The sequence below is a fragment of the Heloderma suspectum genome, chromosome 2 (genome assembly GCF_057233095.1).
Source record: "Heloderma suspectum isolate Gila_16-S chromosome 2, 16-S_ref, whole genome shotgun sequence".
NCBI lineage: Eukaryota > Metazoa > Chordata > Lepidosauria > Squamata > Helodermatidae > Heloderma > Heloderma suspectum.
Genome location: NC_139459.1, coordinates 213,243,050 through 213,255,942, shown reverse-complemented (window position 1 = coordinate 213,255,942; position 12,893 = coordinate 213,243,050). Strand labels below are relative to the sequence as shown.

Sequence of the window (12,893 nt, the reverse complement as noted above, 5' to 3'; positions counted from 1 at the left end):
ATCCCTTTTCTTTAGAGAAAGAGGCCACGCCTCAAATGGAGCCCCGCCACACAGCTGAACAGCCTACTGACCAGGAAGTGGTGATTTCTGAGGCCTCCAATGCCAAATTGGCCCTAGCGGAGGATGCTATGGCCAACACATGAGGTTTGGAGCTGGTGGTGGTGGGGAGATCAGAGCAGTGCTGGAGATGGTGGTCACCATTTTATTAGGCCAGAATCTTCTCACCAATTCCAGGCAGCACCATCTTCCACTTTATAGGTCTGCGCAAGCCTCCAGCAGCTGCGGACAACCAAGCCTAATCTTTTTTTCAAGACAACACCTACTTTCCTTCTCCCTTTAATAAGGATTAATTTATCCAAAAAATTAAGGCTGTGGTAATCAGTGACCTTACCGACCAAATCCTTGATGGGCATTTTGTGAGACAGTCCAGAGCGGGTAGTCCAAGGAAGAGAGCAAGGGCATCACCCTCCCCTCAGTATCTCTCCTCCCTACTCCAAGGCACTCCTAAAGCAAAGAGGGCGAAAAAAGTGCCGCATGTTAAAGGGAGAGCTTCTAAGGAAGCCAGTAAAGGCAAACCCACCACCTCGATTGACACAGTTCACTCCTCGACAGAACGTGACCAGACCTCCCTACCACCTCACTTCCTGTTGCCCAGAGGGCACAGCCCTGTACATAGGGTTAGTGATGATGAAAACAACCCCCGACATTCAGATCTCTCAGATCAGGAAGAAGGTGAATGGTTAGACATGGCTCAAACCAAGCAATCTTCTAAGGATCTCCTCTTTAACTGTGATGATTTCTTCCCTCTGCTGTCTAAAGCACTGACCATCCTAGGCTTCAACTCCTCTCTGCAGCAAGAACCTATTCCCTCCTCATCAGCCATCTCTTCAGGGGTATCAGTCTTTCTGGAATTCAAGACAACCAACAGGGAGGTCCCTTTCCCTTTGTTTTTCATGAAGCTGGTGGGCTCCGAATTGGCTGCTGTGCTTCAAGGCTAATATAGCGCATTACACAGCAAGCAATAGAAAAATTTAAGGTGACCCACATTGGTGTCCCAGTGATGGTCCTCCTTTCAGGAGCCATTGCTCCCAAAGAAGGAGATGCCCCACTCAAGGATCCTAACGAAAAACGCTCTAACTTTGCCCTTAAAAGGGTTCATGAAGCAGCCGCACTAGCCGTCAGAGCATCCTCTACCTCCTCTCTTTGCTCATGCATCCATGCTCTGGGTGGAGGACTTAATCTGATTTGCATAGAGGGCTCCCTAAATTATATAAGACATCCACCTTTGTTGCTGATGCCACCTGGGATGCTCTATTCTACTCACCCAGAACCATAGCTGTGGCCACTATCACAAGGAAGTCTATGTGGCTGAAACACTGACACCTATTCCAGGGCTAATCTGGTAGCCTTTCTCCACCTTCAATGCATCCATCTATACCTCGACCTAGATGACTGGCTTCTGAGGGTTCTCTTTTGCTCACTGCCCTGCTCTGGATTGCAACTTGGTCTTTGACAAAGCAGTGCTGGGCTCTCAGCCAGCTGAAGGCCAGATGACAACAAGAGAATGGAAGGTCAATTTACTGAGGAGACTGAAAAGCCAAGTCAGGTATGAGTGAATAGCATTTGTTGGGAGTGAGCCAAAGTCTGAATCTGGGAGTATCTCAGTGTTGGAAGTTCAGAAAGGAGCAGGTGGTAAACAGGGTCATAAGCAGTCCGGGTCGTAAATCAGGAATTCAGGCAAGAGCAAGAAGTCAGGGAATCAAACACACAAAGTCCAGAGTTAGAGATGGGGTTTGCTCTTAGCAAAGATTCAGTGTTACTGGAAGGCTTTTTAAGTGGAAGACTTCTGACTCCACCCAGCCCCCAGTTGTAGCTATGTCTCAGGGGCGGAAGCTGAGCCAGGCTCTTCAGTTGGTATCTCTCTCTGAGGCTGAGTGGAGGTCCCCCTCCTCCTGCTCTGAGTCTGAGCTCTCCTGTGAAACATGAGAAGGTCCTGGCTGTTCCCCAGCAATCTGGCAAGTTGCCTCCTGGATTTCTCCCTCTGATTCTTCATCTCCCAAGGAGTCCTCAGGTTTAGGCATGACACTCTCCAAGGCAAAAAGAGACATTCACGCCACTCTAATGTGCCTGTCAGATCATGGCTTCCTAGTGAACATCAAGAAGAGCCATCTAACTCTCTCAAAGAGATTGACTCACTTAGGGGCACTCATAGACATGAGTTTCATCTCCCTGTCCCCAGAAAGAATCTCAGAACTGCTTCACAAGTCCATCTCTATTCGCCATCTCAGAGCAGGGCAGATGATCTCATGACCCTAGCTCACCATTTGGGTCTCATAATTTCCTGCATCCAAATTCTCCCATGGGTAAGGTTCCACTCCTGTCCTCCAGTGGTTACTCCTACCTTACCTTACCAGAAGGACATTGCCCTCAAACGCCACAGATTAATCCAGCTTCCCTCCCATAGTCAAAATGTCACTCATTTGCTGGGGCAATCATTATAATTTCCATGAAGGAATCCCCCTCAGGGATCCTCTGAGTATAATAGTAACAATAGATGCTAGTCTAGCAGGGTGGGGGTCCACTGCCACAATCTGGGAACCCAGGGCTATTGGTACCCTGTCGAAGCCAGCCATAGCATGAACTGGCTGGAACTATGAGCAGTCTATCTAACGCTAGCCCATTTTTACCATGTCCTATACGGGCATTGCGTCCTTATAAGGATGGACAGTGTATCCACAGTGGCCCACACAAACAATCAAGGGGATGGGGTCTTGCTCCCAAGTTGCTTCAAACGGAAGCAGACCTCCTCCTTTCCTGGGCGAAGCAATCCATTCTATCAATCTCATCCCAACACATCAAGAGGCCCCCGAATGTAGCAGACTGTCTCAGTCAGCAATACATCAATCCAGGGGAGTGGGCCCTGAATCTCAAGGTTTTTCACCAAATTCAATACCGCTTCGGCTGCGTGATGTTAGACTTTTTTGCATTTCCAAAATATCACAAGCTACCTCGGTTCTTCTCCCGCTTCTAGTCCAGCATAGTGGAATCACAGGATGCTCTCACATCACCCTGGCCTCCAGGTCTTCTATTTGCCTTTCCACCAACACCTCTAATTTCAAGGGTTCTTCGCAAGATAACAAGTGGAGCAAGTCAGTAGTCATCCTTGTGGCCTGACATTGGCTGAGACGCCTGTAGTTTTTGGAATTACAACAGCTGGCTCACAAATCCTTGGTTCCTTCCACAGCAACCAGATCTCCTTAGAGACACATTTCTCACTCGGGCCCAGCCTTCCATCTAGCACCATGGAAACAGAATGGCAAACGTTCCTGGGCATAGGATACCTGCAACTGGTCAGTAATACTCTCCTGTCTTCCAGGAGAAGATCAACAGCTATTTATGAAGCAATCTGGAGGGCTTTTTTCAGATAGTGCAAACACAAAACTGTGGACTCTTTGAAGACAGGCCTCACCCACCTCCTTTCCTTCCTCCAGGCAGGTATGGACATGGGCCTTAAGTCCAACACGTTAAAGAGGCAGGCATCATCTCTAAGGCTTCTCATGATCTGGACATGCACCAGTGGCGACAGCACCTACCTAAAATGCTTCCTAAGAGCTGCTCTTCTTTTCAGCCCTCCAGTAGTGCACGAATTCCCATCCTAGAATCTACACGCAGTCCTAAAAGTGCTCACCAAAGCTCCTTTTGAAACTCTGCAAACGGTGTTGCTCAGACTTCTGTCTTTTCAGTTGGCTTTCCTTATACCATTAGTTCAGCCAGAAGGGTTTCTGAGTTGGGGGCTCTCTCTATTCAAGACCGTGTCAGCAGAACTCTAAAAATGTACATACATAGAACCGAGGGCCTATGCCTCATAGACTCACTATTCATGCCCTTCCACCCAACATCACTAGGCAAAAAGGCCACCATAGCACACTGGATTAAGGCCTGCATCATGTCAGCAGATGATGCTCTGCCCATTCCTAAGCTTCTACATCTCACAGCACACTTCACCAGGGCTGTAGCAGGTGCCTCTGCTTTTTCCATAAACACTCCCCTATCAGTCCTGTAGAGTGGCTACCTGATCAACGCCTAACACTTTCATGAGACATTACAAACTGGATTCATTTGCCTCAGCTGAAGTGCTCCAACAGGTGGTATCCCTACCTTGAAGTCAGCCACACTCGCTAATCAAATTTCAGCTTGGGTATGTCCCAGGGGTTTGGATGCCTCCTCACACCATACAGAGAATGGGGCATTGGGAACTTAGCATGAAGGTCCTTTGTGGTATGGTATGACAGGCATCGAACCCCACCCTTCATGGTTGGCTGATGGGGTAGCAACTGATATAGCACACCTGTACTACATGACTTAGCTCCTCTGAGGGAGCATCTATCCTCCTTTGCCTCTCAGAGTACTGTCTCCATACTTATTCCTTCGTTTCTGGACTCCTTTTTCTCCTTGCTCAGCAATGGCAGGAACTGGGGTCGGAGCTGGAGGAAACAGCACTTGAAAGATCACAATCATGTGATCCTTGCCTGCTCGGGCAGTGCCAAGGAAACAACCCAGTCTTTTGGACTCCTCTGTCACATAGCACAATGGACCTTCACGGTAAGTTCCCAGTGTGTGTCCGTTCCCCCCCCCCCCCCCCGGAGCTTTTTGTTTTCATTATCCTGAAAAATTGGAAAACATTTAACATTATTGGATTATGATTTTTAAGAATGGGTGAATAAAGTGTTTAAGACAAAGTGTTCACATATTGCTACCTGGCCTTCACTCCTCCAAAATGATTTCTAAAAACTAAAAAATAGCAAGACTTGTATGTTAAAAAAAGAAAAAGTAAAAATTTCTGGAAATTTTGAAGGCTTTCAGATATTTTTTTAATCCTCTCTGTAAGATACCCATCATTGCTATTTCTCCGATTCCTTTTTAAAATTATTGATCTAATTTATCTTTTACTGATAGAAACAGGGATGCTCCAAATCATGCTCAGGTTCCCAACATGTAACTATCTCATATATGAAGAAAATGTGCACTTGATTCTTCTTCGTGGTCGCTGTGACTCACACATACGGGTGATGCACCTGTGCAAATCAGTCATTTGGAACACTGTAGAACTGAACAGAACTTAGGTGGGAGCCCAGCCCACCCCCTCTGCTTACAGTCAAGGCATAGCTCCCATCTGCCTCTCAGTTCCTTTCCATCCACCACAGCGATTAGCAGCATTTCAGATGTTCTCTGCATCATGGCATTACTCTAAAAAACAAAGAACAACAAAATCTTGTTCTCGTCCCCTTCTAGAACACTGAGCAGAGTTATTTCTTTCCTATTGTCTCTTGAGTTCTTCCTTTCAGTTTTTGCCCCTTTGTGGCTCATGGCCTCCAAGGCCTTCTTCAAAAAGTGTACCCGCTGCAGTGGGAAAATACCGTTGACTAATGGACATTCCTACCGTCTTCTCTGCCCTGGAGAGGCACACTGGGTGGATTCCTGCATCCACTGCTGGGCCTTTACTAAACAGATCAGAAGGAACAGAATGGCACATCTTCGTGTTCTTCTGTGGGAACAGGCCCTCAGGCAACAGATACAGCCGCCCTGAATTGGCCTCTGCACGCCTCCTTATCTTCCATTTGCAAGAAGCCAGCTCTGTTTCTATCACCTTATTGGAGCGCCCCCCCATCTGTGGAAAGCTCTGCAGGGCAGCCGTCTCTCTTATTGGGAGTACCAGCCAATCAGCTTCTGCCACAACTTTGGAGCAACTGGCAGCCCAACTGGGAACTGAGCCCTTAGTCCTGAGAATCGAGATCAATAAGGGCAAACTAAGTCCCAAAACAAATGTCCCACTAATCCCCAGGTGTTAGGACTGAAGAACAAAAACAAAAAGACCACCTGCAGGACAGAGTCAATAACAAACCCACAACTATGACTGGACCAAAATAAACACCCTCGGTACTGGTGGTGTCACAATCTCCAATCCAGGCACTGACTCCGATTCTAGAAAAGCACCAGCTCCCATGGGATCATGCCTCCCCTGATGATATTCAGTGTATCAAGTTAATATCAGAGGCAAATCAAGGGAGTGTTTCTCCACAGAACTGTAGCAGCCTGTTCCTTGGGACCATTCCCCATGTAGAGACAGATCCCCTAGATACTGAGAGACCTCACAGCTACCTTGGCTTCTTTTGGAAGTTTTCTCCAGCATCACTATGATATGCCTTGGGATGACCATAGACGCCCTTAATTTAGTAGATCTCCTCCTTACTACTACAAGGACTGCTCACTGCCGCGACAGCACCATTTCTCCTCATGGCGGTATTCTGACTATAGGGACAGAAATGCCCATCTTTACCACCCTTGCAATCATAGCTCTTGCTCCCCTCAGTATGTGGAACAATCACAGCAACTCCTACCTGTTTACCACTGACTCATACAGTGTCCAAACAATGTGATACGCAGCTATCACAGATTGCCACAGTACCTAAGTTTACTAGCTTAATGCACACTCTCCACCCTCCTCTTCTGGCCAACTTGTTTTGGGAGTTGTCCTGCCAAAACTCCTGGAACTGACATTACTGGCTGCAACACCCAAACCACCTTCAACCGCTCCATTAACTAAAACACCACTGGTTTCTAACCCGAAACACACGCCAGCCCATATTCCAAGGATTGCTCCTTGGGGCAGGACAACTGTTGTTCTGGCTTATCCTTCCAGTCATCTGTAGTGGCTTCGATCTCACCAGGTGCTACTGTAAGAGACCAAAACTCTCCCTCTCCATCAGCTGACATCAGGCTGCATGCAGAACTAATGCTGCAAATGGCAAAATCCTTAGGTCTAGAGATCAAAGCCCCACCAGTCCCAGTCACTGACCTGGTTTTTAAGAGGATACAACCAGATTTGGCTCCCCCAGTAACTATCCCTATGCTCCCAACACTCTTGCATGTCATCAAGCAGTCATGGTTGAAATCTTCTACAGTCCCTCCTACTTCTAGAAAAAACCCTCTACATCTAGAAAGAATCCTCCACTTCCATTAACTTGAACTGTTGGCAGTTGCAAAAGCCTTTCGGGCACTTGAATCACACATCTCGGGTTCATCTGTCCAAATCGCCACAGACCATACCACAGTTGTCTTTTACATCAACAAACAGGGCGGAACAAAGTCTCTCTCCCTCTTACTGCTCACCCTGAACTTGGGGGACTGATGCATTCCCCACCATATTTCCCCCACTGTCGTCCATCTTGCTGGAACATCGAACACCTTGGCAGATCAAGGACTGCTCCTCACGAATTGGAACTTTCTCCAATGGTCTTGTCCATCCTCTTTGACCCCAACCGTCGACCTCTTCACTACAGCCTTGAACACAAAGTGCAGTGCTTTCTGTAACAGGGCAAGGTGTGACCTGGACTTACTGGGGCAATGCCTTCCTCCTCCACTTGGGAAGCACTCTGACTTATGCCCTTCCCCCCTTCCCTCTCATCACATGCGTTGTGAACAAAGTAGAGGATGACAGGGCCCACTGCATCCTAATAACCCTGTAGTGGCCAAGACAAACATGCTTCGTGAGGTTCCTCCTGCTAACTGGCCACACTTTCCTACACCTTTCTCCTTGACCTGCTCAAGATGGGCAGAAGAAAAATCAGACACCCACATCTGGAAACCTTACACCTCACTGCATGGAGAGTGAGTTACTTAACCAATTCTCTACAGAGGTCTTGGAAGTGATGACTGCTTCCTGGAAACCCTCCACTCAGGCTTCATACACCACTAAATGGATGGTATTCCTATCCTTCCTTGACCCTATGGGACAGGATACAGAGTCTTGTGGTCTCCCTCATGTATTGGACTTCTTTCTGTCTTTGAAGATTAGCACTCTCATCCAATAAGCTTTACTTAGCTGCACTATTGGCTAATCATAACAAATAGAGCATGACCCCCTTATTCACACCCTGATGTTAAATGTTTCCTTAAAGGACTTTTTAACCTTTATCCACCAGTCTCCCAGTCTGTTCAGGCATGGAGCCTGTCGGTGGTTCTCGCTCAGCTGATGGCAATAGCCTTCAAGCCTGTGGCTACAGCTGACCTAAGGTTCCTCACGATGAAGGTGGCCTTCCTGGTTGCTATTACTTCTGCACACTGAGCAAGTGAATTGTGTGCTCTTTGGCACAATCAACTGTTTCTGGTATTCCACAAGGGTAAGGTAATGTTGCACCCAGGCTGCTCCTTGCTTTCCAGAATAGTCTCGCAATTCCAACTAGCTCAAGACATAACTGTTACCATTTTTCTTCCTCAGCCTGCCTCCCTGTTGGAGGTTAAATTTCATTCCTTAGACATTAGGAGAGCCTGATCATTTTATTTACACAGAACATCATAATTCAGAACGTCCCCTCCTCACTTGTTCGTCTGTCACTCTGGCCCAAAAAGGGATTCCCCATGTCTTTGCAGCGCTTTGCGAAATGGGTTGTGTCATCTATACTCCTCGCTTACCAACTTACATGGCTTTGAACCCCTCTACAAGTACAGGGCCATTCAATGAGGGTCATAACATCCTCTGCTGCTTTCCCATGGCTTCAAACTTTCCAGAAATTTACATCTTAAATCAGAATGACCAGATGTAGCCCCCAAGCTCTAGCCTAGTTAAAAAAAAAAAAAGAAGCAGGGAGTTCTGGGGCATTTCCTAGCTAGATCATGTGTGTAAGAATGAGAGAGTTTTCTAGTTCACACGTCATGACAGCCCATTGAGGGTTAATTTAGCCTTGAGGAGCCGTGTCGCATGTTGGCCACCAGTATGAATATTCAAGCCACCACCAGTGGTTGTCTTTGCATTTGAACCCAGCCTACAAGGGTTCAAATAACCCATGGTCTGTTGTAGGGTTAGAGGAGGGTTGTTTAACCCTTGCATAAACCTCCCTGGCCCAGTTTGCCTGCAAAGACAATCCCAGATGGTGGGTTGAATATTTATTCTGATGGCCGCAGTGGCTCCTCAAAGCTAAATTAACCCTAGATGGGCTGTCATGATGTGTGAACTAGGTCAGTGTGAACCTTTAGAGGCCATTTAAACTAGCACTTTCTATCTTCTTGGATGCTGGCACTCTTTTCTTGTACTAGTGTAGACTCAAAAATTTTGTGGAATTTGCCACCCTAATCTAAACAACCATTTCATTAAAGGCCCCATCAGTCACTGATAATAAAATTACATTAGATTATTATTTGTATTTTAGCTGTTATACTGCACTGTTTAAAAAAAATTAAAAGATAAGCCAATTCTTCAAGGGCATTTTTCTGAATAAAATAAAAACATGCAAGCACTTGAGAAGTGGGGTTCACTCCTCATTCACCATGCAGGGAAGGCGAAGGACAAGCAAAGCCTGGTAGAGCCCCTTCTGTGAATGGAGGCTTGTTGGGTGTCATATGGCCCCCATGCCATCTTAGTTTCCCGCCCCTGTTCTAGCAGTTGGGGGAGTGATGTAAGTCCGCTTTCCCTTGAGGCAGGATTACTTGTAAGTCCAGAAAGCATAAGAGGGCTCCAGTCAAACTGTGGCTTGCTTCTGTCCATAAAATGGGGCATAACCTGATTGGTTAAACTTCTTGACATAGGTTCCCAATTCTCCCTTCCTTCTATTATAGCTGATCTGTCTTTTATAACTTGAAAGGCATGTCCTGTCTCCTAATAAATTGTGACAATGCATTCAGGAGTGGTTGTTGGGGAAATATTGGCGTAGTAATTGAATAAATTTTCCATTCTTCCCTCCACCCCCACCACTTAAATTTGAGTTGATTTTAATTTAAAATACTACTTTTTTCTGTAGGCATGGGATCATTTTTTGAAAATAAACTTTCCTATTACAAATTTCACAGAAGAGTGGAAGAAAACCTTAATTGGAGATATGGAAGGCAGAATCAAACAGGTACCCAAATGAATGATTTATCATTTCATATGAAATTCAGGAGATCGTGTTTAGACTAAGCATTTTCATGTGATTTTCTGGCAACTAATTTGGGTATGTAAATATATACTTCGTGAGGACCCCCCCCCTTTTGTGAGACCCCTCAGGCTTTGGTGGGTAGGTGGCCCTAGAGACTCCCTGTGGTACAGCACCACAGGCAATCTCCAAGGTCTCCTCCCCGCAATGCTCGCTCTCACGAAGGACCCCTCAGAGCACGAGGCACTGCAGCTGTCACTGCCCACCTATGCCTCTGAGCAAGTGATCAGGAGAGGAGCACACCAGGGAGCCACCAGGCGCTCCCTTGCTACCACCTTTGTTGCAGCAGGGGAGCGGCTGCCTGCTTATGCTGTACTCAGAGTGAAGTATAAGATGAGCAGTGGCTGTCTAGAGAAACGTAATGGCTGCATTCTTGCGGCAGCATCTGCTGGAGCAGGAGAGTGGCGAGCTCTCCCAAGTTGCTGCCTGCCCTATGCCTCACTTGGAGAGGGTTAGGGCAGCAACAGCGTTGAGATGGGTGGCCCTCCTGGCAACAGGGTGTGTGGGATCTGCTGTTTTTCCAGATCTGTCATCTGGTGCAAGGGATTCACCCACCTCATGCGAGGGCCAGCCCTGACTTGAAGATGGGATCCGTTTCTTGGGCCCTACTCAACTAGGTTGACACAAAACATAAGAGACCATCTAAAGTGCTAGAAAAGGATCCTTGCTTTCCTTTTATTGCCCTACATTTCTTCTGTACCATGTTTTCTTCTTGTTGTAATCTAAATGTCTGGAATCTGTGATAGTGCTTTGTTTTCCTTTTACTCTTTCTTAATAGGAAGTTGCCATTCAACGTATTAAAGCCTATTGCTGTTGCCATGAAAAATGGGAAGAACTTGACCCCATGATTGGCAAAGCTTTTGAAAACTGTGCCATAGATGCTATTGGTTCAGCATATCAGGTAGTATACCTAAAACCCTCTGAATGCTTCTCTAACTTTCCAAGCATTGCTGGTTTTGAGACTAAGGGCACAATCCTATGCATGCTTAGACAGAAAAAAGTCCTACAACATAGGATTGCCCTAACTAAGAGCAAGTGTGATGGATCTGTAAACAAATAAGTAATAGATAAATCCAGCTTCACTCGGTGGATTGCTATCAGAGCAGGCTGCCAAATCATGTATCCAGCAGTAATTATTTGTGAACATGCCCTGTTCAGTGACAGTCCTAGAAAATGTGGATTCAGAGTCATTACCAACTGTCCTCTTGTCTGTATCTCATTTGTTTTGAGGTGTTCATAACCATAAATGAGCTTCTATTGCCAAGCAATTTACCCTGTGGGAAAGGAAGTACTCCAAAACTCACATTACACAGTTCTGTGACAGTAGGTCCCATTGATATGAAGTCAGTAAACCTGGATAGGATTGGGCTACATGATTAACTGAACTGTAATCCTTTAAGAATGTAAATGAAGTTGTGAATTGCAAAAATAGTTTGTGCACAAGTTTCTAATACTGCACATGTTTTATGTCTTATGTAGGAACAAAGTAACCTCCTTGACCTGATATCCTCTTACAACCTAAGCAAGCTGGGTAAACTTGTATCTGCTGCCATCACAAGATCATGGCCAACTGATGAGGCAGGGAAGACTATGAGAGACCTGGAAGGTGTGCTAAATCATCTGCTGGTTTGGCCAGACATCAAACACATTTTCATCTTCAATGGTAGGTGTAGCATTTAACGGGTACAGTTCTGGGGTTAGGGGAAGTATCTAGAGGAGCAAAGTAAATTATTTAGCATCAAACTCAGCTGAATAATAATTTATAGTGGATGTTGTGGAAAAGGAAAGTCACTTAAGGTTCAGTGCAGCAGGATAGAGGCCTGCTAGATGGAGGGCTCCAGTCTCAGAGCTCTCCATCTCTCCTAAGTTCTGCCAGCAAGAGCCAAGCAGAGCAGGAGGATTGGCAGGCATTTTCACCTCCCATTCCTCCTTTGTGGTATTTTCTGCTAGACAGGTCTCTTGAGTCTGTCTAGCTTGTTCAGCTTCTTGGGGCAGGAACAGGAACTAAGAAGCTTGTAGATCCGTTCTCTCCCTCCGCCTGCTGGCACGCCCTCTCTCTTCCATACCTGTCCTCTTCTGAGGTTGTGACACTGACCTCTGGAGAGGAAGCTGCTGTTGAGCCTTCCACAGTGACTGGGAAGGGTGTGGGGGAAATCCCCAGTATCCTGTGCCCTTCAGACACTCTCTAGGGTCTATAAGATTGCTTTCTTAAGGTTTAGCAACTTGTAAGGGATTTATACAGATCTGTTGTGTGATTTATACAGATCTGTTCATTGATGCTTTGACTGGAGGAGCATATTGTTTGCATTTTGTTAAGATTCTTTTAGGCTTTATTTTTTCCTTGGAAAAATAATGGATCACAATTGTTTTGACTGTGGTGACAAAATGAAATGTGTAGATGAGATGAAGTGGAGTAATCCAAGTGGTCACCTTGCATGCAGATGCTAACTTAAGCAGTTTAAAGCCCAAGAATGAAGGCTGTTTGCATGTTTTTAATTGATCTGACAGGTGCAGGTGGAAACATTCTGGACCAGCTTACTGATGAAGCTCAGGAGCTAATGGCCATCGCTGACTCTGTATACATGAATGTTACTGAAAAACTCACAACAGGCCATATCCTAGTTAAACATTTGGATCTAATTGTAAAGCACAAGAAACAATTTTTGTCCATTTGCGAATTGAGTAAGTGTGTTTTCTGCATATATAAATGAGAGACATAAAATATAGAGCTGCAATCTAATTAAAGATATTTTAATCATATGATCAAGTTTTAGGGCGCAATCCTATGGGGATAGGCAGCTGCCTCCAATGCAGGGCAGGAGAAGCACAGAGGGGAATGTTCCCTCCGCGCTTCTCCTGCCCTGAATTTGCTGCTAGACAGCTGATTTCGGCTGTCTAGCTGCGGGAAGGCAGAATGGGGGAGGA

At 46.1% G+C, this 12,893-nt stretch overlaps 1 protein-coding gene across 12 annotated transcripts in view; it reads left to right on the top strand.

Annotated features, from left to right (window-relative positions):
- Positions 1–12,893, top strand: part of LOC146353922 (E3 ubiquitin-protein ligase RNF213-like) — a 138,390-nt gene that overhangs the window by 46,264 nt on the left and 79,233 nt on the right. For all 12 annotated transcript variants that reach the window (XM_084837661.1, XM_084837660.1, XM_084837658.1 and 9 more), the window contains 4 exons: positions 9,795–9,893; positions 10,747–10,869; positions 11,448–11,631; positions 12,477–12,650. In XM_084837661.1, the coding sequence (XP_084693787.1) occupies positions 9,795–9,893; positions 10,747–10,869; positions 11,448–11,631; positions 12,477–12,650 (580 nt within the window). The remainder of the gene's footprint in view (positions 1–9,794; positions 9,894–10,746; positions 10,870–11,447; positions 11,632–12,476; positions 12,651–12,893) is intronic.